The sequence below is a fragment of the Galleria mellonella genome, unplaced genomic scaffold (genome assembly GCF_026898425.1).
Source record: "Galleria mellonella isolate WM207_F2 unplaced genomic scaffold, CSIRO_AGI_GalMel_v1 utg424, whole genome shotgun sequence".
In the NCBI taxonomy this organism is placed as follows: Eukaryota; Metazoa; Arthropoda; class Insecta; order Lepidoptera; family Pyralidae; genus Galleria; species Galleria mellonella.
In genome coordinates, this window is record NW_026442097.1 from 73,052 (window position 1) to 96,369 (window position 23,318).

At 48.0% G+C, this 23,318-nt stretch overlaps 1 protein-coding gene across 1 annotated transcript in view; it reads right to left on the reverse strand.

Moving 5' to 3' along the window:
• LOC113513484 (ATP-dependent zinc metalloprotease YME1L) overlaps positions 1 to 22,772 on the reverse strand; it is a 28,779-nt gene extending 6,007 nt beyond the window's left edge. The window contains exons 1-13 of the mRNA XM_052898398.1: positions 22,616 to 22,772; positions 22,157 to 22,506; positions 19,652 to 19,812; positions 17,132 to 17,281; positions 15,680 to 15,812; positions 14,256 to 14,358; positions 13,680 to 13,890; positions 10,664 to 10,764; positions 9,328 to 9,456; positions 7,979 to 8,202; positions 3,528 to 3,693; positions 3,021 to 3,103; positions 526 to 626 (exon numbers count right to left, since the gene is read on the reverse strand). Of these exons, the coding sequence (XP_052754358.1) occupies positions 526 to 626; positions 3,021 to 3,103; positions 3,528 to 3,693; positions 7,979 to 8,202; positions 9,328 to 9,456; positions 10,664 to 10,764; positions 13,680 to 13,890; positions 14,256 to 14,358; positions 15,680 to 15,812; positions 17,132 to 17,281; positions 19,652 to 19,812; positions 22,157 to 22,506; positions 22,616 to 22,651 (1,948 nt within the window). The 5' untranslated portion in view covers positions 22,652 to 22,772. The remainder of the gene's footprint in view (positions 1 to 525; positions 627 to 3,020; positions 3,104 to 3,527; positions 3,694 to 7,978; positions 8,203 to 9,327; positions 9,457 to 10,663; positions 10,765 to 13,679; positions 13,891 to 14,255; positions 14,359 to 15,679; positions 15,813 to 17,131; positions 17,282 to 19,651; positions 19,813 to 22,156; positions 22,507 to 22,615) is intronic.
• Positions 22,773 to 23,318: the final 546 nt, after the last annotated feature.

The window sequence follows — 23,318 nt, forward strand, 5'->3', positions numbered from 1 at the left end:
TTTTTACCAAGTACCTCAAATTATTTATGTACTTGTTTTTTTTTTTATAAAACTTAAAATGGTAAACAAGCTGACGGCCCACACAATGGAAATTAGTAACCGTCACCTATAGACATGAGCAGTACCGTGGACATAACAGAGTATACTGTTACGCCCATGATAACCCTCATGTGTTAACATTCCTGAAGACTCAGATGTTATTCCTCTGTACCCAGCAAATTCACTGCCATATCCCACCCTTCAAACCGAAACACAGCCATGCAAACACACTTGCTTCACGGTAGAAACACAAATGGGACAGAGGTGGCCAAGCAAACGACTTTAGTACAAAGTCTTCCTCTGGTTAGTACCAACTGTTTACTTTTTACCTGATGTTAAAACTGATAAGTCATGATATTTTCCATACATGGCCATTGGCACAGAGAAGGATGTAGTGTATGTACATATTATCCCGTTCAGTCAACACGTGTGGGTCGCGCGGACCAAGTCGCGGCTGTGAGCGCGTATAATGGGCGGTAATGTTACCCGAGGTGATCTTGTCCGGCCCGAAGATGAGCTCCTCGGCGGCGCGGCCGCCCATCATCGTGTCCATCATCGCCAGCAGCTGCTGCTTCGTCACGTGGTACCTGGCAACGGGAGCGACGCGTCAACACTACATAGTATAAAACAAACTCGCTTCCTGTCTGTTTGTCCCTATTGATATTTAGATCTTTAAAACTATGCAACGGATTTTGAAGCAGGTTTTTTTAATAGATAGAATGATTCAAGAGGAAGATTTATATGTATAATACATGCATAATATAGAAAATGCAATCAGTAAAATTTTTGTCTGTCTGTCTGTATGTTCGTTATAGAAACAAAATCTACTCGACGGATTTTAACGAAAGAAACATTGATAAATTTAGAGGTTTCTAATGTGATGTGATGTATACCCGTACAAAGCCGGGACCCGCCCCGGCTAGTCTTTTATATAATGAACGAATGAACACTCCATATTGTTCCTTTCGAAGAATGATACAGATTATAAAGATTTATATGTACACAGACAAAATTAATAATTAATTTAATTACAAAACAAAGATTAGATGATTGGGATGAAACTTAACGGTGGTGAAAATAAAAATAAATATATGATAAATATAAGACACATCTCTGCGCACAGTGGATTGTATAAGGCGTTGACTATCGATAATCGAGCCGCCCGACTTTGAATGCGGAACGGAAGGGTTGTCTGCCCACAGGTGAGAACAGTATTCCAATAGCTTTATATAATTTCACATCGATATTGAGCACTCCTACTTTTTAAAGAGACCGCAAAACTGGACGTCGCAAGATATATCAACGCCCAGAAAAAATAAGTCAACTTGTGTCTTTTTGGGGTTAAATAATAGAGATCGAAACTTGATGGAGTGAAGTTTCGATTTGGTATTCCGGCACTCATCGGTAGCGATGGACCGGTATATAATGACACTGTCGTCTGCGCAATGAATTGCTATCTGCATATCATTGATATGCAGAAGAAACAGAGTCGGAGACAGTACACAGCCTCTCAAAGGTTTTAAATCAGAGCATGCTCCGTCGACTACGACCTTAATGCTACGTTCCTTGAGAAAACTGGCGACCCAAATGCACGTCTCGCAGGCAACCCAATGAAGGTAGCTTTGAAAGCAGCGCTCTATGCCACACCCGATCAAATCGCGATATCCGTGCTAAGGCCTCTCCTACTCTCTATACTCGATAGCCACTGCCCATCGGTGTGTTGTAAGCTAAAAGATCACCGGCCGAACGTCCCTGTCGAAAGCCGTACTGGCGATCACAGATCAGCTGGTGTTCTTCTAGGTACCGGAGCAGTTGACGGTTAATGATGGATTCCATAACCTTCGAGAATAAGGAAGTGATAGCTATGGGCCTATAGTTAGCTGGATCTGAGCGATCTCCTTTTTAGGGATCGGATGCACCAGAGCAGTCTTCCAAAACTTTGGGACTATGCCCGATCGAAAAAGACGCTAAGAACCGGAGCCAATGCTAAGCACAATTGGAGGAATACCATCGGGCCCACTCGACTTATGGATTTCGAGGGAGAAAAGTGCTCTACGCACTGAGCTATGCGTGAATTTAATGTCAGGCATAGAGCTCCTACAACACGTGATGGTCGGTGGTGATTTCTCCCCGTCATCCAATGTCGAGTTTAACGCAAAGATGGATCCAAGAAGATCGGCCTTTTCCTTAGCGTTCTGGGCCAACGAGTCATCCTCCCTGCGCAATGGTGGAAAAGATGACTTACAGAAATTCCCTTGTGCAGCTTTGGCAAGAGACCAGAAAGCTCGAGTTCCAGAGGGCAAACTAGCCAATCTCTTGCCTTCTAATATGCTCTGACTTCGCTGTGGCTATAACTCTTTTGAAAGACCTAGAGGCAGAGTTATACTTCTTTTTAAGAGCACTGGTGTTAGGATCTCGCGACGCCATACCTAGGTTAGGAAGCACTCCTGTTTCAGACGAGATGCTGTTCTACAAGAGGCTCCATCAGGGCTGGGATTTCCCGCCGACGGGCACCACAGAGTTAGGAATAAATAATTCCATTCCCTGAAGCACCACATCAGCAATGGAATTGGCAATGGCGTCGGGATCATCCAGTGTGAAGCAAACCTGCCTCCATGGGTAAGATGCGAAAAAAATCCGCATCTCATCCCAGTCTGCTGACCTGTAGTGAATTCAAAAAGAATTCTTAATGATGGTTTCCGGGGGAACCACGACCTGATAGGGAATATTGCTAGCAATGGGGCTATAAAAGTCCATTAATATCAATCCCTTCCCCCCCCCCCGCTGTTTCTTATGTTGGCGATTCTAAATAAATAAATGAATTAAAAAAAAACCCCCGCCCGCGCTATTGGTATACGCTGGCGGGGCACCAGTGATGGATGATAAACAGGTAGCATTCACAGGTCACTTGTTTGTTGTAAACAGCAGTGAGTTGATAAGTGGTGTGGTATGGTATAGTGGTGGGTATGGTATGTACGCACCTCTCCTTGGCCGGGATGTAGGCGGTGTGTCCGAGCGACGGGCCGCGGGGGATGATGGTCACCTTGTGCAGCGGATGCGAGTCCTGCGCGCACAAAACAATAAACAATAAAGTCGTTTAACATTTTTAACGTTTAGTGAAACGTACATATGAATGCTTGAGTGGTGATCATTTTGAACCATTTATATATATATATATATATATATATATATATATATATATATATATATATATATATATATATATATATATATATATATATCCTATCGTTTTGTTGGTCTAACTCGGTTTCTTTTCAACAACATCTACCATCTGGTATAATAATACACGTTCGTGACTACTGCTTGACGAGATATGCCAGCGTCTAAACTAACTGTCAACTTTCAACAATAATTGAATATTTTTCAATGTTTCTCATTGATTTCTTTGGGTTGTTTGACTTTGTACAAAAGTCGGTAGATGTCGGGTATGTGTGGTTGGTTGCAGGTTGTGTGCGGCGGCGGCGTACCTTGGTGTAGTAGGCGACGAGCGCGTGTCCGCCCTCGTGGTAGGCGGTGATGGTGTTGGCCTCGAGGTCGGGCAGCCGCGAGCGCCGCTCGGGGCCCATCAGCACCTTGTCGCGCGCCTCCTCCAGGTGGCGCATGCTCACCGCCGACGCGCCCTCTATCGCCGCCCTGCCGCAACACATACGCTCTTCAGCTTTAAACCAGTGGTCGGTTGTGGTGGTGATGGCGGTGTTAGTTGTGATGGTGTTGATGGCGGTGGTGGTGGTGGTGGTGGTGGTGGTGGTGGTAGTGCTAGTGTCGGTGGTGGTGGCGGTGGTGGTACCTGAGCGCGGCCTGGTTGTGCTCGAGGTCGGCGCCGGTGAAGCCGGTGGTGGTGGTGGTGGTGGTGGTGGTGCTAGTGTCGGTGGTGGTGGCGGTGTGAGCGTGGTACCTGAGCGCGGCCTGGTTGACCATGCTCTCGAGGTCGGCGCCGGTGAAGCCGGTGGTGGTGGTGGTGGTGGTGGTGGTGGTGGTGGTGCTAGTGTCGGTGGTGGTGGCGGTGTGAGCGTGGTACCTGAGCGCGGCCTGGTTGACCATGCTCTCGAGGTCGGCGCCGGTGAAGCCGGTGGTGGTGGTGTTGGTGGTGGTGGTGGTGGTGGTGGTGGTGGTGGCGGTGCTAGTGGCGGTGGTGGTGGCGGTGGGAGCGTGGTACCTGAGCGCGGCCTGGTTGACCATGCTCTCGAGGTCGGCGCCGGTGAAGCCGGTGGTGGTGGTAGTGCTAGTGTCGGTGGTGGTGGCGGTGTGAGCGTGGTACCTGAGCGCGGCCTGGTTGACCATGCTCTCGAGGTCGGCGCCGGTGAAGCCGGTGGTGGCGGTGGTGGTGGTAGTGCTAGTGTCGGTGGTGGTGGCGGTGCGAGCGTGGTACCTGAGCGCGGCCTGGTTGACCATGCTCTCGAGGTCGGCGCCGGTGAAGCCGGTGGTGGTGGTGGTGGTGGTGGTGGTGGTGGTAGTGCTAGTGTCGGTGGTGGTGGCGGTGCGAGCGTGGTACCTGAGCGCGGCCTGGTTGACCATGCTCTCGAGGTCGGCGCCGGTGAAGCCGGTGGTGGCGGTGGTGGTGGTAGTGCTAGTGTCGGTGGTGGTGGCGGTGCGAGCGTGGTACCTGAGCGCGGCCTGGTTGACCATGCTCTCGAGGTCGGCGCCGGTGAAGCCGGTGGTGGCGGTGGTGGTGGTGGTGGTGAGCGTGGTACCTGAGCGCGGCCTGGTTGCTCTCGAGGTCGGCGCCGGTGAAGCCGGTGGTGGCGGTGGTGGTGGTAGTGCTAGTGTCGGTGGTGGTGGCGGTGCGAGCGTGGTACCTGAGCGCGGCCTGGTTGACCATGCTCTCGAGGTCGGCGCCGGTGAAGCCGGTGGTGGCGGTGGTGGTGGTAGTGCTAGTGTCGGTGGTGGTGGCGGTGTGAGCGTGGTACCTGAGCGCGGCCTGGTTGACCATGCTCTCGAGGTCGGCGCCGGTGAAGCCGGTGGTGGCGGTGGTGGTGGTAGTGCTAGTGTCGGTGGTGGTGGCGGTGCGAGCGTGGTACCTGAGCGCGGCCTGGTTGACCATGCTCTCGAGGTCGGCGCCGGTGAAGCCGGTGGTGGCGGTGGTGGTGGTAGTGCTAGTGTCGGTGGTGGTGGCGGTGCGAGCGTGGTACCTGAGCGCGGCCTGGTTGACCATGCTCTCGAGGTCGGCGCCGGTGAAGCCGGTGGTGGCGGTGGTGGTGGTAGTGCTAGTGTCGGTGGTGGTGGCGGTGGGAGCGTGGTACCTGAGCGCGGCCTGGTTGACCATGCTCTCGAGGTCGGCGCCGGTGAAGCCGGTGGTGGCGGTGGTGGTGGTAGTGCTAGTGTCGGTGGTGGTGGCGGTGTGAGCGTGGTACCTGAGCGCGGCCTGGTTGACCATGCTCTCGAGGTCGGCGCCGGTGAAGCCGGTGGTGGTCGGTGGTGGTGGTGGTGAGCGCGGCCTGGTTAGTGTGGCGGTGGTGGTGGTAGTGCTAGTGTCGGTGGTGGTGGCGGTGCGAGCGTGGTACCTGAGCGCGGCCTGGTTGACCATGCTCTCGAGGTCGGCGCCGGTGAAGCCGGTGGTGGTGGTGGTGGTGGTGGCGGGTGGTACCGGTGGTGGTGGCGGGTACGTGAGCGCGGCCTGGTTGACCATGCTCTCGAGGTCGGCGCCGGTGAAGCCGTGGTACCTGAGCGCGGTGGTGGTGGTGGCCGGTGGTGGTGGTAGTGCGGTGTCGGTGGTGGTGGCGGTGTGAGCGTGGTACCTGAGCGCGGCCTGGTTGACCATGCTCTCGAGGTCGGCGCCGGTGAAGCCGGTGGTGGTGGTGGTGGTGGTGGTGGTGAGCGCGGCCTGGTTGACCATGCTCGAGGTCGGCGCCGGTGGTCGGTGGTGGTGGCGGTGTGAGCGTGGTACCTGAGCGCGGCCTGGTTGACCATGCTCTCGAGGTCGGCGCCGGTGAAGCCGGTGGTGGTGCTAGTGTCGGTGGTGGTGGAGGTGTGAGGTGGTGAGCGCGGTGGTGGTAGTGCGGTGAAGCCGGTGGTGGTGGTGGTGGTGGTGGTCGGTGGTGGTGGCGGTGTGAGCGTGGTACCTGAGCGCGGCCTGGTTGACCATGCTCTCGAGGTCGGCGCCGGTGAAGCCGGTGGTGGCGGTGGTGGTGGTGGTAGTCCTAGTGTCGGAGGTCGTGGAGTTGTGAGCGTGGTACCTCAGCGCGGCCTGGTTGACCATGCTCTCGAGGTGGTGAAGTGGTGGTGGCGGTGGTGGTGGGTGGTCGGTGTGGTGGCGGTGTGAGCGTGGTACCTGAGCGCGGCCTGGTTGACCATGCTCTCGAGGTCGGCGCCGGTGAAGCCGGTGGTGGTGGTGGTGGTGGTGGTGGTGGTGGTGGTGGTAGTGCTAGTGCCGGTGGTGGTGGCGGTGTGAGCGTGGTACCTGAGCGCGGCCTGGTTGACCATGCTCTCGAGGTCGGCGCCGGTGAAGCCGGTGGTGGTGGTGGTGGTGTCGGTGGTGGTGGCGGTGCGAGCGTGGTACCTGAGCGCGGCCTGGTTGACCATGCTCTCGAGGTCGGCGCCGGTGAAGCCGGTGGTGGTGGTGGTGGTGGTGGTGGTAGTGCTAGTGTCGGTGGTGGTGGTGGTGGCGGTGTGAGCGTGGTACCTGAGCGCGGCCTGGTTGACCATGCTCTCGAGGTCGGCGCCGGTGAAGCCGGTGGTGGTGGTGGTGGTGCTAGTGTCGGTGGTGGTGACCATGCGGTGTGAAGCCGGTGGCGGTGGTGGTGGGTGGCGCTGGTTGACCCTCGAGGTGACGGTGGTGGCGGTGGTGGTGGTAGTGCTAGTGCGAGGTGGTGACCATGCTCTCGAGCCGGTGAAGGTGGTGGCGGTGGTGGTGGTAGTGCTAGGTCGGTGGTGGTGGCGGTGCGAGCGTGGTACCTGAGCGCGGCCTGGTTGACCATGCTCTCGAGGTCGGCGCCGGTGAACGGTGGTGGTGGGGGGAGTGCTAGTCTCTGGGTGGTGGTGGCGGTGTGAGCGTGGTACCTGAGCGCGGCCTGGTTGACCATGCTCTCGAGGTCGGCGCCGGTGAAGCCGGTGGTGGTGGTAGTGCTAGTGTCGGTGGTGGTGGGTGGTGGTGGTGGTCGAGGTGGTGAAGTGTCGGTGGTGGTGGTGGTGGTGGCGGTGTAGCGTGGAGCGCGGCCTGGTTGACCATGCTCTCGAGGTCGGCGCCGGTGAAGCCGGTGGTGGCGGTGGTGGTGGTGGTGGGGGTGTGAGGTGGTACCTGAGCGCGGCCTGGTTGACCATGCTCTCGAGGTCGGCGCCGGTGAAGCCGGTGGTGGGGGTGGTGGTGGTGGTGGTGGTGTAGTGTCGGTGGTGGTGGGTGAGCGTGGTGAGCGCGGCCTGGTTGACCATGCTCTCGAGGTCGGCGCCGGTGAAGCCGGTGGTGGCGGTGGTGGTGGTGGTAGTGCTAGTGTCGGTGGTGGTGGTGGTGGTCGGCGCCGGTGAAGCCGGTGGTGGTAGTGCTAGTGTCGGTGGTGGTGGCGGTGAGCGTGGTACCTGAGCGCGGCCTGGTTGACCATGCTCTCGAGGTCGGCGCCGGTGAAGCCGGTGGTGGTGGTGGTGGTGGTGGTGGCGGTGTGAGCGTGGTACCTGAGCGCGGCCTGGTTGACCATGCTCTCGAGGTCGGCGCCGGTGAAGCCGGTGGTGGCGGTGGTGGTGGTGGTGGCGGTGTGAGCGTGGTACCTGAGCGCGGCCTGGTTGACCATGCTCTCGAGGTCGGCGCCGGTGAAGCCGGTGGTGGTGGTGGTGGTGGTGGTGGTACCTGAGCGCGGCCTGGTTGACCATGTCGAGGTCGGCGCCGGTGAAGCCGGTGGTGGTGGTGGCGTGGTGAGCGCGGTGGGTGGTGGTGGTGGTGGCGGTGAGCGCGGTGATGCTCTCGAGGTCGGCGCCGTAGTGTCGGTGGTACCTGAGCGCGGCCTGGTTGACCATGCTCTCGAGGTCGGCGCCGGTGAAGCCGGTGGTGGTGGTGGTGGTGGTGGTGGTGGTGCTAGTGTCGGTGGTGGTGGCCCGCGCCAGCTGGCTGACCATGCGTCGACGGCGCCGGTGAAGCCGGTGGTGCGCGGCGACCCGCGCCAGGTACAGCGCCAGGATCTCGCGCCGCCCCACGTAGTCCGGCGTCGGCACGCTCACCTGCACACGCGCACGGCCACCGCACACTCAGCACAGACATGTCGCGCCCACTCTCGGTCACATTGTACGGAAGATCGGTAACTAAGTCACGACTGGCGCCTGGCCGTCGGCGGAGGATCGGCAACTTTGCGTTTCACGTTTTGATATACAAAACGCCAAACTCAACTCAACTGTTCACATCAACTACTCGCATCAGTAGATATTATTGAACTAAATGCAACGGTAACTTTACACACCGAGCCTAGAGACATATTCAAGGGATCTCCCATCATCGATCTTCCGCAGCAGACGATCCGCTAAATACGAGTATGCCACTAAAACTATGAGTGTAATGAACTCTTTTAATCTATTACTTTTTTTTTAATACCGCTGTGGTGGCAAACAAGCATACGGCCCACCTGAGGGTAAGTGGTTACCGTAGCCTATGAACATCTGCAATACCAGAGGTATTACGCGTGCGTTGCCGACCCTGAAGAAACCTCTTTACCCCCCTTTTAACTTGCTCAGCACATACGTCTAAACAAAACAATGCATCTCAAATTACCATACGAATATATCGAGACAAACCTGAGGAAGCGGGGGGAAAGGGATTGTTAGTAATGGAGGCTGAGAATCCCATTGCTAGCAATACACCCAACCAGGTCTACCTCCTCGCGGTTCCCCCTGGAAACTATCATGGTTAATTCCTTAATGAATTTATAATGATGGGCTAACTGGCCTGTTTTCATTCTCATCTATCACCCTTCACTGGTGCTCCGCCAGCGTATCCCGTTAGCGCAGGCGGGGTTACCATACCATTTTCACCCATCAAAAAAACCTGAAGAAGCTGCTGCCCCTCCCCCTTCCATTAAATTCCCTTAGTCGCCTCCCACGGGAAAGGAAAGGGTGACATATTCTATGTTGACACCTACACTACGAGTCTAAGCACATATTTACATTAAATTTATAAGTGTCAAATTTTAGTAATTTAGTCATTTTCAAATGAAAACAATTGTCATTTCATGTCTTGGAGGACACGTAAATCTGTCGTACTGTAAGCCCCTGCGTATAAAACGGGCGGCCCTCTGGTATCTATACTAGAGGGCGCCACCCTCACACGAGCAGTGGTGGTAGCGGCGGACCGACCTCGACGTCGAACCGGCCGGGCCGCAGCAAAGCCTGGTCCAGGTCATCACGGCGGTTGGTGGCGCCGAGCACGATCACGCCCTCGTTCTGGTGGAAGCCGTCCATCTCCGACAGCAGCTGGTTGATGGTCTACAACATACGTCACACGTCACACATCGCACCAGTGTTCAAGGCCGGGGTAATGTACAGGACAGGCAGGCTGCTCGTAAGCAATATATATCAGAGGTTCGATTCTCGTGATAAACATATTTTATTCAGTAAAATAACAGCCATAAAATCACAAACCCACACACACACACACACACACACACTGATAAACAAATAGATTAAAAATATTTCAAATTAAAGCTCGTATCTACAAATAGTTTTTTTTTTATAATACAATAAATTTACTATTTGCATTTTTTTTTATTATCAAAAAACTCTGATATACTATCATACCATTATCATATCAGACCTTAACTGTCCACTGCTGAACATAAGCCTCCCATGTGGAGGGGTTCGCCAGTAGTTGCCACGCTTGGTAGACGAATTGGCAACCGCAGTTAGGCTTTAGAGATGTTTTAAGAGGGACGCTGCTATCCATCCCTCGCCCTCCCTTAGTCGCGTCTTACGACACCCACGAGAATGGAAGGGATGGCCTATTCTATACCGGGACTACACGGCCATCTGATACACTAGTTATTTAAAATTTATTATTTAGACATTTATTTAAATCGTTACAAAATCAACCGCACGATTGGTATAAAAACACTGATATTTCAAAAGAGTCTTATTGAAGAAACAAATTCTAAACAGCTGAGAAACTGACGCTTCACGTTCTTTTTTTTTGAGTTTTTTTTTTATATAATGATACTGTTATTGTCAATTGCGATAATTTTGTATTCAGAGCTTGTTCTTTTTTTAGTTTTGGTTGTAATTTTTTTTTTATTTATTATTTGTTTTGTGTATTGAGTCTCAAATCCAAAAATTGGGTATTGGCGATTCACACGAAAGCTAAAGTTTGTATTTTTTTTTACGTATTTCTCTGTTCGCCCAATGGTTGACTGGTAGAGAACACCGTCCGGTGTTAAGTCCGCCATATGTACATAGAATTTTATTGTGCATTAAAGTTTAAATAAATAAAGTTAAATGAATTAAGGGACTGCCTGAAAATCAGCGCTATATAGGTACATCTCGCTGGAACTGTATATATAGCAACAGCTGAGGCGGCTCCAGCAACCAGCAAAACGAATTCTTTTCTTTTTTATTGTTTTTTTTTAACTATTATTGGTGGCAATAAAGACTATCTATCTATCTACTTTTTTATATTATTTTTCGTAACACAAGCCGAGACCTGGTTGGCGTATGGATGCAGCACGCTGTTGGTCCTCTTAGCGCCCACCGAGTCGATCTCGTCGATGAATATCACGCACGGCGCTCGTTCCTTGGCCGCCTCTGTACAAAAAAAGTACATGCTTACGACTATAATTAGTAACAAGGTAAAATATTTATATGTTTACAGGGTTTATGTATTTTGTGTAATTAATACGTAGTTAGTACTATTCTTTGTATATACTTATCTTGGGAATATGTTTACGCGATAGTTACATAGCGAGTCACCACCGACACCGCTGACGCCGCATCGCATCCAAAACTCGTGTAAATTTTTTTTTATACAACTTAGAATGGCAAACAAACTGACGGCCCACCTGATGGAAAGTGGTAATCGTCGCCTAGACATGAGCAGTACCATGGACATAACAGAATATTCTGTTTCGCCCATGATATCACGCATGCGTTGCCATTCCTGAGGACTCAGGTGTTATTCCTCTGTACCCAGTAAATTCACGCCATATCCCACCCTTCAAACCGAAACACAGCCATGCAAACACAACTGCTTTACGGTAGAAACACGAATGGGACAGAGGTACCCAAGCAAACGACTTTTGTACAAAGTCTCCCTCTGGTGTAACTAGGTAATTGCTGACGCTGCAGCACGAGGCTGGCTAACGTGACGACTTAAGAAATCACTCCTGGTTCACACTTCGAACTGGACAGGCATTTTAATTATAATTGGACATAAGAATTTTATACTGTAACTTTTAGAATTAAATTAGTTTTTTTTTCTGAGTCCTCCGGTTGTCGTCCTCATAATACAACGGGTGTAGTGTGTAGTGCGGCTGCTGGTGGCGGTGGTGCTACTCACTGAAGAGGTCGCGGACGCGGCGCGCGCCCTGGCCGACGAGGATCTCGTCGAACTCGGGCCCGGCGGCGTGGAAGAACGGCACGCGTGCCCTGGCCGCGTGTGTAGTGCGGCTGCTGGTGGCGGTGGTGCTACTCACTGAAGAGGTCGCGGACGCGGCGCGCGCCCTGGCCGACGAGGATCTCGTCGAACTCGGGCCCGGCGGCGTGGAAGAACGGCACGCGTGCCCTGGCCGCGTGTGTAGTGCGGCTGCTGGTGGCGGTGGTGCTACTCACTGAAGAGGTCGCGGACGCGGCGCGCGCCCTGGCCGACGAGGATCTCGTCGAACTCGGGCCCGGCGGCGTGGAAGAACGGCACGCGTGCCCTGGCCGCGTGTGTAGTGCGGCTGCTGGTGGCGGTGGTGCTACTCACTGAAGAGGTCGCGGACGCGGCGCGCGACATGGCAGACGAGGATCTCGTCGAACTCGGGCCCGGCGGCGTGGAAGAACGGCACGCGTGCCCTGGCCGCGTGTGTAGTGCGGCTGCTGGTGGCGGTGGTGCTACTCACTGAAGAGGTCGCGGACGCGGCGCGCGCCCTGGCCGACGAGGATCTCGTCGAACTCGGGCCCGGCGGCGTGGAAGAACGGCACGCGTGCCCTGGCCGCGTGTGTAGTGCGGCTGCTGGTGGCGGTGGTGCTACTCACTGAAGAGGTCGCGGACGCGGCGCGCGCCCTGGCCGACGAGGATCTCGTCGAACTCGGGCCCGGCGGCGTGGAAGAACGGCACGCGTGCCCTGGCCGCGTGTGTAGTGCGGCTGCTGGTGGCGGTGGTGCTACTCACTGAAGAGGTCGCGGACGCGGCGCGCGCCCTGGCCGACGAGGATCTCGTCGAACTCGGGCCCGGCGGCGTGGAAGAACGGCACGCGTGCCCTGGCCGCGTGTGTAGTGCGGCTGCTGGTGGCGGTGGTGCTACTCACTGCAGAGGTCGCGGAAGCGGCGGGGGCCCTGGCCTCAGAGGATGTCGTCGAACACGGGCCCGGCGGCGTGGAAGAACGGCACGCGTGCCCTGGCCGCGTGTAGTGCGGCTGCTGGTGGCGGTGGTGCTACTCACTGAAGAGGTCGCGGACGCGGCGCGCGCCCTGGCCGACGAGGATCTCGTCGAACTCGGGCCCGGCGGCGTGGAAGAACGGCACGCGTGCCCTGGCCGCGTGTGGTGCGGCTGCTGGTGGCGGTGGTGCTACTCACTGAAGAGGTCGCGGACGCGGCGCGCGCCCTGGCCGACGAGGATCTCGTCGAACTCGGGCCCGGCGGCGTGGAAGAACGGCACGCGTGCCCTGGCCGCGTGTGTAGTGCGGCTGCTGGTGGCGGTGGTGCTACTCACTGAAGAGGTCGCGGACGCGGCGCGCGCCCTGGCCGACGAGGATCTCGTCGAACTCGGGCCCGGCGGCGTGGAAGAACGGCACGCGTGCCCTGGCCGCAGTGCGGCTGCTGGTGGCGGTGGTGCTACCCTGAAGAGGTCGCGGACGCGGCGCGCGCCCTGGCCGACGAGGATCTCGTCGAACTCGGGCCCGGCGGCGTGGAAGAACGGCACGCGTGCCCTGGCCGCGTGTGTAGTCAGGCTGCTGGTGGCGGTGGTGCTACTCACTGAAGAGGTCGCGGACGCGGCGCGCGCCCTGGCCGACGAGGATCTCGTCGAACTCGGGCCCGGCGGCGTGGAAGAACGGCACGCGTGCCCTGGCCGCGTGTGTAGTGCGGCTGCTGGTGGCGGTGGTGCTACTCACTGAAGAGGTCGCGGACGCGGCGCGCGCCCTGGCCGACGAGGATCTCGTCGAACTCGGGCCCGGCGGCGTGGAAGAACGGCACGCGTGCCCTGGCCGCGTGTGTAGTGCGGCTGCTGGTGGCGGTGGTGCTACTCACTGAAGAGGTCGCGGACGCGGCGCGCGCCCTGGCCGACGAGGATCTCGTCGAACTCGGGCCCGGCGGCGTGGAAGAACGGCACGCGTGCCCTGGCCGCGTGTGTAGTGCGGCTGCTGGTGGCGGTGGTGCTACTCACTGAAGAGGTCGCGGACGCGGCGCGCGCCCTGGCCGACGAGGATCTCGTCGAACTCGGGCCCGGCGGCGTGGAAGAACGGCACGCGTGCCCTGGCCGCGTGTGTAGTGCGGCTGCTGGTGGCGGTGGTGCTACTCACTGAAGAGGTCGCGGACGCGGCGCGCGCCCTGGCCGACGAGGATCTCGTCGAACTCGGGCCCGGCGGCGTGGAAGAACGGCACGCGCGCCTCGCCCGCCACGGCGCGCGCCAGCAGCGTCTTGCCGGTGCCCGGCGGGCCCACCAGCAGCACGCCCTTCGGCAGCTTGCCGCCCAGCGACGAGAACTTCTCCGGCGACTTCAGGAACTCCACCTGCCGCCACCGACATACACGCACTGCTCATACGCCAAGTCCACGGCCGAACTATCGGGCATCATGACTGTTGAACTCGTCACGATTGGCCGACTGACCTGCCTTCATCCCCACTTATCATCATGAGCTTCGCCATTAACAAAATATTTACAAGTTTTCCACCATTGCATTTACTACCCTTGTTTTCCATTATCCATCCACTGCTGAATATAGGCTTCCCCCATAAACTGCCATAAAGAACGGTCCCGAGCCACCTGCATCTACTGACTTCTTGCAATGCATACCCTATGTTATGGGTGATTAAAAACTGGTTAACTTTAAAAACAAATATCAGCGTAATAGATTTAAAATACAATAACACTGACCACATCCTGCAGCTCCTGCTTGGCCTCGTCAGCGCCCTTCACGTCGTCAAATGTGACGGAGATCTCCTCGGGGTCCACCTCCACTTGGTTCCCTAGCTGGATCCTGCGTATGTTTGTCATAGCACACTACTGATTATTCCATGCCTTACATTAAGACCAGCAGATCTACTTGTGATAATCTAATCTATATCAATCCAATCTATTTTTTTTTTTTTTGATGGGTGAAAAAAAAAAAGTATGGTAACTCCGCCTGCGCCAACGGGATACGCTGGCGGAGCACCAGTGAAGGGTGATAGATGAGAATGAAAACAGGTCAGCTAGCCCATCATGATGAATCCATCAGGAATTAATCATGATAGTTTCCAGGGGGAACCGCGAGGAGGTCGACCTGGTTGGGTATATTGCTAGCAATGGGATTCTCAGTCTCCATTACTAACAATCTCTTTCCCCCCAAATCCAATCTATTGCCAATAACAATTTTATACTACACTCATGAAGCAACAGTTAGGAATTAGGTTATAATTGGGATCGGTTTACAACAGTTTGCATTGGCAAGTTGCACTAATATGCATCTATCAGAACAATATGGGACTATTATGTCGCTAGTGTTGCAATTCAAGAGTGTGAAACGTCTCAATTCCAATATCGATCTATTGGAATTTATGTTAAGGGTAACCCCCGCAGATACCTAGAAAACTACCAAACAAATTGATAGATAGATTAGTGTGTTACATGTTTAGGGAAAAAAAAATTTCCGATTTGGATCTAATAATATTATATTATCCATTATAGTTATTGAAATGTTCTTTTTCCTTAATTTCAAATTTGAAAAAAAAAAATACCAATAGGTTATCATTCTATTTTCACCTTAAAAAAGTTCACTACAATTTAACATGGTCATTAATTACAGAAAGCAATTAATTGGCTTTCAAAAAAAGCGTTCACGCTCACTTTTTATTTTTATCCGAGCAATAAGTGCTTTATATTATTCCTAAATTCGTGTATAATATAGTATATATCATATATGTATAAGTATATTTGTTATTCATATATATATGTAATTTTAGTATGTATGTATATCAATAATTACTAGTACCGCATTCGTGTATTCTGCCACTTCCCTATGGTTGACTGGGAGAGAATGCTTTTAGCATTAAGTCCGCCATGTACACATATATGTAGTAATGAATAAATAAATAAATGCATTTACGACTGGAGCAACAAAATATCTAAATACGATTAGACCTTGCAAACAAATGAATCAAATTCGATGCAGCTTTCGTTTATAATATTCCATATTACATTTTATTCCTCTAACCAGACAGTTTAAACATAGTAGGTATTGCACCGTGATTTTGCATACTTGACCATATCCCCCGCCTTAAAATTCTTCGCGACTTTTATAATGCCCGAGTGATAGTTACCGGAAGACGGTGCCACTGACGGATGCCATGAGGCTCACGAAGATTGCGAGGAATAGCACAATGGTTAGCAGCTGCTGAACTAGTTTCAAATACTTGGATGCTTTTGTACCGCGCACGTTTTCGGGATGTGAACCTGCGGGAAGAAATAAAATAGCTCTGTATTACTTAAATGAGAATAAATTCGTGACAACAAACGACACCCTCGCAGGTAATTTAATAATCATATTCATGTTTATTTCAGACTACAGTTTGGTCCATTTTGTTAGTAACAATTTCCTTACAAACTATGTTAATATAAAAAAGTGAACATACAACTAGACAGGTGTGAGCCAGCCGACTAGATCAGCATCTGAATGAAATGCCTATATATAGGCGAGTTATATTTCTCGCCTATTACTTTCAGAATGCCGTTGATGCTTGTTCTGTGTGTAACAATTGGGCATAAAGTTTTTCTATTAGGATTTCTATACATTTATAACGACAAGCTGACGACCTGATGGTAAGTGATAACCGTCGCCTATGGACAGCATCATGGAGATTACGGGATACACTGTGATGCTATATGTTTCCATTTCTGAAGACTATGGTCTTATGCCTGCGCAACCTGTAATTTCACTGCTATATCCCACCTACAGATGTATAGAGATATACAATAACATGTAAAGCTTCACACTTATATAGGAGCGAATGGACTGATCTTTTCACATACACATGCCAGCTACTTTCCACAAAGATTGTTGGAGAAGCACCATAACACTTCCAAAATTCCTGTGAAAGTGTTCTTAAACTTATTCCTATAAAAAAAAAATTATAAAACCCAATGGTCTAGATTGTATTTTAAAATGAATTTCTAAAATTATTTTTTTTAAATGTCAAAATTGTTCCAGTACCGATCTTAGTGATTGACGTAATAGCGATCGAAACATTAATCGATACTTAAGGCACGAAGCAGATTGCTTCGATATTAAAATCTGTTCTCAGAGCATATCGATTGCTTGGGTACCTCTGTCCCATTCGTGTTTCAACCGTAAAGCAGTTGTATTTACATGACTGTGTTTCGGTTTGAATGGCGTGAATTTACTGGGTACAGAGGAATAACATCTGAGTCCTCAGGAATGGCAACGCATAAGGGGTATCATGGGCGAAACAGTATACTCTGTTATGTCCATGGTACTGCTCATGTATATAGGCGACGGTTATCACTTTCCATCAGGTGGACCGTCTATAGTTATATTATATATATATATATATATATATATATATATATATATATATATATATATATATATATATATATATATATATATATATATATATATATATATATATATATATATATAAACTTCATACTATTAATAAAGAAGTATATATTTTGGGAATAAAATGAAGAATTCTAATAGATACGTCAGCTTTATATCTATAAAAACACGAGTGAGTAGTTAAGTCACGTACCAGCCAGGTATCCCTCGGCGAACGCGATCTTGATCTTGTCCTTCTGCTGGTTGCTGAGCAACGCGTCCTCGCTGAGCAGCTTCTCCAGCCGCGGCGCCACGTCGGGGCTCAGCGCCCCCTGCTTCTCGCTGCTGTCGCCTACATTCAGACCTGCCGACACACAGTATGTTTGTTAGTTTGCAATGGATAAACTCAAAAACTACTCAACCTTTTTTCAAAAAGGATTATTAACAATGCGGACTACCAGACCCATTGCTAGCAATATACCCTGTTAGTTCGACCTCCACGTGGTCCCCCCTGGAAACCATCGTGTTAATATCAGGTGAATTCATGATGGACTAACTGACCTACCTTTTCGTCACCTATCATCCCTCACTGGTGCCCCGCCAGCGTATACCGATAGCGCAGACGGGGTTACCATTCCATTATCACCCACTGAAGACAGAAGGGAAGCGGCTTTGTTTCATACTATGTAGTGATAAACGAGCCGTATGCTTGTTCGCCACCATAGTAGTATAAAAAATATTTGGGATAACGGTAGGAAAATGGCAATGATATTTTTTATTTATTTTTTTTATATCACTGAGGTGGCAAACAAGCATACGGTCCACCTGATGGTAAGCGGTTACCGTAGCCTATGAACGCCTGCAATACCAGAGATATTACGCGCGCGTTGCCGACCCTGAAGAAACCTCTTTACCCCCCTTTTGAAGAACCCCATGCTGTAGTCTCTTGGGAAAACCTCAGCAGGGAGCTCATTCCATGACCTGAGCATTCGTGGGAGAAAACATCTCTGAAACCGCGGTGTACGCGACCATTTAGGCTGTAGGGTATAAGAGTGAAGGGTATCCCTGTCGATGGCGAGCCGTACGATGGTAGAAATAATTATTTATAATATTAATAGTAAACCCAAGCAACATGTAATGTCGTATCTCAAATAAGACGCATCGTTTACAGAACACGCGCTAACCGAGTAATCAGCAGTATGACGCGAGAGGTCGACGACTCCTAGTCTATAGATTACGTATTATCAGTGGGTTCGCGGCCGTCATTAGCATGCTGATGCGGTGATGATTATCAATACAAACTATATGCACATTAATACACAATATAGCAATGTTAATATTAGAATTAGAAGTTTGTTTGAATCGAAGCATTTGGCGTTCCATTGTTTCTGCCTACCCTAATGGGAGACAGGCGTGACAGATATGTATGTATGTAATATTAGAATTAAATAGAACAACAATTTAATTAATTAATTACATATGTCGTCATCATTATTACATCAGCCATTAGCTGTCCACTATTGGACATATGCCTCGCCCATAAAATGGTCTTGCTAATATTAGCCACGCTTGGTGGGCGGGCTGATAACGCAGTTAGGTTTTGGTGATGTTTTAAAAGAAATGCTGCTTCTCATACCTCCACCATTAAACTTTTTTTTTATAGAATGATAATGGAATGGAAGATCCGCCTGCGCTAACGGTATACACTGGTGGGGCACCAGTGAGGTGAGAATGAAAATACAGGTCTAAGTGACTGTCTTTTCATGCTCTATATATATTTTTTTTATACAACTTAGAATAGCAAACAAGCTGACGGCCCACCTGATGGAAAGTGGTAACCGTCGCCTATAGACATGAGCAGTATCATGAACATAACAGAGTATACTGTTTTGCCCATAATACCCCTATGCGTTGCCATTCCTGAGGACTCAGATGTTATTCCTCTGTACCCAGTAAATTCACGCCATATCCCACCCTTCAAACCGAAACACAGCCATGCAAACACAACTGCTTCACGGTTGAAACACGAATGGGACAGACAGGGAATGGCGTGAATTTACAGGGTACCTGTAAATTCACCCCATACATAAAGTTATCTGCCTTATACACTTGCAATTCAACACGATGGTTTCTAGGGGGGAACCTTGTGGAGGTCAACCTGACTGCATCCACCACTAAACTTCCATATGTAATGTTGTTAAAAACTGTGCTTCAATACACATATATTAATAATTTAAAATCGTGTTCCCCAAAACTGATTTAAACTGTTGAAAAACTAATTATTTTAATTTCAAAACTAAACTACCAATTCTGAACAAATTTCTATGGGACCAACCTGTAAGTATACCTTTTCAGATAAAAAAAAATTTTTCAAAACAATTTATAACCGAGGGAGTTATGAGGTAACAAACAAAAAAAACCTAATTTGAGAATCGATTGCTTTTTTTGAAGTCGGCTCATTATTTCTAAAACTTACATTAATTTTTTAACTATTTCTATACATATATGTATTAGCTTTTATCCACGACTATGTCGCATGTCTGGGATACGTTTACTATCAAGGATAAAAAATAACCTATAAGTAATCATCTCTATTCCATATAGTACATGTATAACAGCACTAGAGGGCGACAGCTATATATGGGTAGTATTAGTAGAACAAAGCAAATTAAAAGATATTTATATGACAATGTGATCCCCAATCCATGGATTCATTGCACATAATCATACTGACCGAAGAACTTACGCAGTCTATTAATGAGGTTGGGGTTCCGTTTGAGGTCCGCATGCACACTGCGCTCTGTCTTGAACCCCCGCACCTGCACGTTGTACCTGAAGCTGTTCTCATGGATGCTCCTCGCTAGCAGGCCCACAAAGTTGTCTGTGAAACTGAATCTAAAACAAATGGCATGCGATAGTTACTATTTTTTTTCATTACTAGACAATCCTTACTAATAGGATCTTAACAGGTTAACTAATCACTAGGAAATTTGGTATGCACATAGTATATGCGATGGAGAAGTATATAACCCTATATAATATACACCTATCCCGCGATTTACACGGTACTTGTTTTACACGTTTTCGCTTTTACACGGTTTTCCAAATAAGTTTTTTTTTTTTTGTTTTTATCGCACTCTACTAAATGCTACTGTGTTTGAACACGTGCGCTGTGTACACATCTCACGGGGAATCCCGACCTTAAGTGCTGACTTGCTGCACATGCACACTGTGTCTGTATTTCTTCGTATAAAATTAAAGTTTTATCTACGGAAAATTGTATTTGAGTGAAAGTTTCACAGTGTCAGAAAGATTTAATTTTTCATATTCGTAAATTACAAGTGAGTGCATAATTAAGATTTTTATAAATTAACATAAATTAAAAAAAAAATATAGGCTTATAATGTCAAAAGAAGTTAAAAGAAAAGTTATTTCTTTAGAAACTAAAATCGAAATTTTGGATCGCTTACGAAAGGGAGATAGAGTAGTAGATGTTGCAAAATCATATAACATGAACGAAGCTACAATAAGAACTATTAGAACAAATGAAAATTTTTATTTTTATTTCTGTGTACACGTAAAAATATTGAAAAAAACCACAACTGACAAATAGCAAAATTATGCATTTTCTGCAAGCTTTTCGATTTACACGGTTTTGAAATGAAAATTTAAAATTTTCGATTTACACGTTTTTCTCAGGAATGTATCTACCGTGTAAATCGGGGGATAGGTGTATAAGAAGTATATAATATATATATATTTTATCCCAGTCAGTCAACATATACCAATCCTGCAAAGTCATAATAGCTAGTAGAGACTATTTATAAACTAAATGCAATCCAATTAATGATAATTCAATTGTAACCCTGCCTGCGTTAATGGTATACACCAGTGAGAGATGATAAGTGAGGATGAAAGGACAGGTCAGTTAGCCCATCGTGATGAATACACCTGGAATTCAGCACAATAATATCCAGGGGTGACCAGATGGAGGTCAACCTAACAGGGTATATTGCTAGTAATGGGACTGACAGTCCATATAACTAAACGACAATTACCTCGCCTGTGCTATTAGTGATGACTGATGAGGTATGCACAAAAACATAACCTTTATAATGTGAAAAAATTATTTCCCTGATTTGTTACATCCACAGTAATGCCAACAGCTGAATGTAATTACTAAGAGGGAGGGCAGTCCCAGGCTATGTTACTGTGTAGCAACGCAAATATTGTAGACTGCTCAGGGGTGCACATGTTTTGCACAGGTTAAGAAATATACATCGATTGAGATTTTTTTTTATGCATTTTTTATTTGTAATATTACCATACCACCTTATTGTACCACATTTTTAGCAATAAAATTCATTTATTCATTGTACTGGTACGTGCTGAAGTCTTCAACAAATTGTTAGAAGGTCAATTTGATATAAACAAGCTTCAATTTTCTATTTTATTTGCAAAAACATTATAGAAATACAAATTTTTATGAGAGCTGTTGCATTCATCCACTTGAATTTTTGAAAAGTCATCCATTGACACCTTACAGCAAGTTTTGTTCTTTTTTCATAATGGACCAATCCTGGAGCACATCTGGTGTTACTATCTTTCGCTACATACAGTACGTGACGCACTAACAAATATATGAGTTCTGTTCTAAATAAATTATTATTTTCTAGCTGTTTGCCCACTATTTCATAAATCTATATTTCAGAAATAAGAAAACCAATAGACTACTTCTAAATAGCATATCATAACAAAACATACACTAGTTTTTAAGTTAGACCTTCAGTAATATAATTGTGAAAACTACATACAAGTTGGTACAATAGTTTTTACATGATGCCAGAACAAATAAAGCAGTACAATTCTAAAAATTATTACCTTGGTAATTATTACTCTTTTTAAGAATCCTTAAATAGATTTTCTTAAATATAGCCCATGTACAAACATAGTTACAATTTTTATTATATTAGTAAATTTTATAATATAATCTAGTTTAGATTAATAACATTATATGTGTATTATATTTATATCTTCTAATCTACATATATCTAGAAAGAAGGCACTTTATCTACATATCTTTTATATTAACAATATTTTTGTTTTACTAACACAAAATACGAGCAAATATTGTATAAGTAATATAATTTAGAATGGCAAACATGCTGACCACCTTATAGAAAGTGGTAACCATTATTAGCATACAAATAAAAACAATAAGAATGTAAAGCAAGATTACCTAGTGTCCCTTCTTCGAAGATCAACGGTGACTGTTGGAGTAGACAAATCTGACCATCCATTTTTATTTTTTTCAAAAGAATCTGAAGATATGTATGAGATTTTTCTACTGGAAAGGTCAAGAATGGGCTTCCGTGCGAGCCCCGTCAGGGATCGCACGTCGACCTTACGCATCTCAGCTAAGGCATGCTGGTCGAAATTCCTCAACGCCTCTTCAAAACTTTCCTTGCAATAATTAACATCACAAATCGAACTTTCTTTTCCATTCACATTCTTATGTTTACTGCTGTGTTTTCGTTGTTTAAAGAGACTGGAATACCGTGATGACAGCTGACTAAAACTAACTAGAATCTGGTGACAAACAGGACAAAAGGTTATGTAGATGACAAACAAAATAGTTCTTGTTTTGAATTATTATTGTGCTAATTAAATAATTCGAACAATTATAAAGGACAGTTACCTGGTTTTGACTGTTTATAGAATTCAATGAGAACATGTTACATGTATGTGAATTATAAGTTTTTCTTTCTTGAAGTGCACTCGAAAATTTTGTAGGCTCTTACGTCAAACTTAATTTTCGTAGCAAAAATGGCGTGTATACTTTTTTAATGTCTCTGCTCTATGGTCATCAAAGGAAACTAGTTATAGCGCTAATACATTATTTAGTTTATCAAAATTTGTATATTAAAAAGAGGAAATATCAAACATATAAATATAATAAGAGGAATAATATAAATAAGGCGCGGATCACTCCACACGCGACAGGCAATGGGAAGGCTTAGGTACTGGCAACGGTGTAACGGTGCGTCTTGCTACAAATTTGTAAATACCCCGTAACAACAAAAGGCGCAATATTTAAATATCGAATGCTGATTTTTAGCACTGTTACAATACCGCGGATCAGCGATATGGTTGAAGTAGGTGGTAAGGCATATTTATAAACTTATTTTTATTATACTATACAAAGAAGAAGCAAAGTATTTAGATAAATCAAGCATAGAGGAAAGTAGGAAATACCAGTCATTATCACATGCAAGTGAATATATACCTAAAGTTATAATCAATGTTAAATTGGTTTCGTGGAACCAAAATTGACAGATATAATAATAAATTTGGTGTTTGTTAGCTATATTTATTTATCAAAAAATTTGCATATATGATGG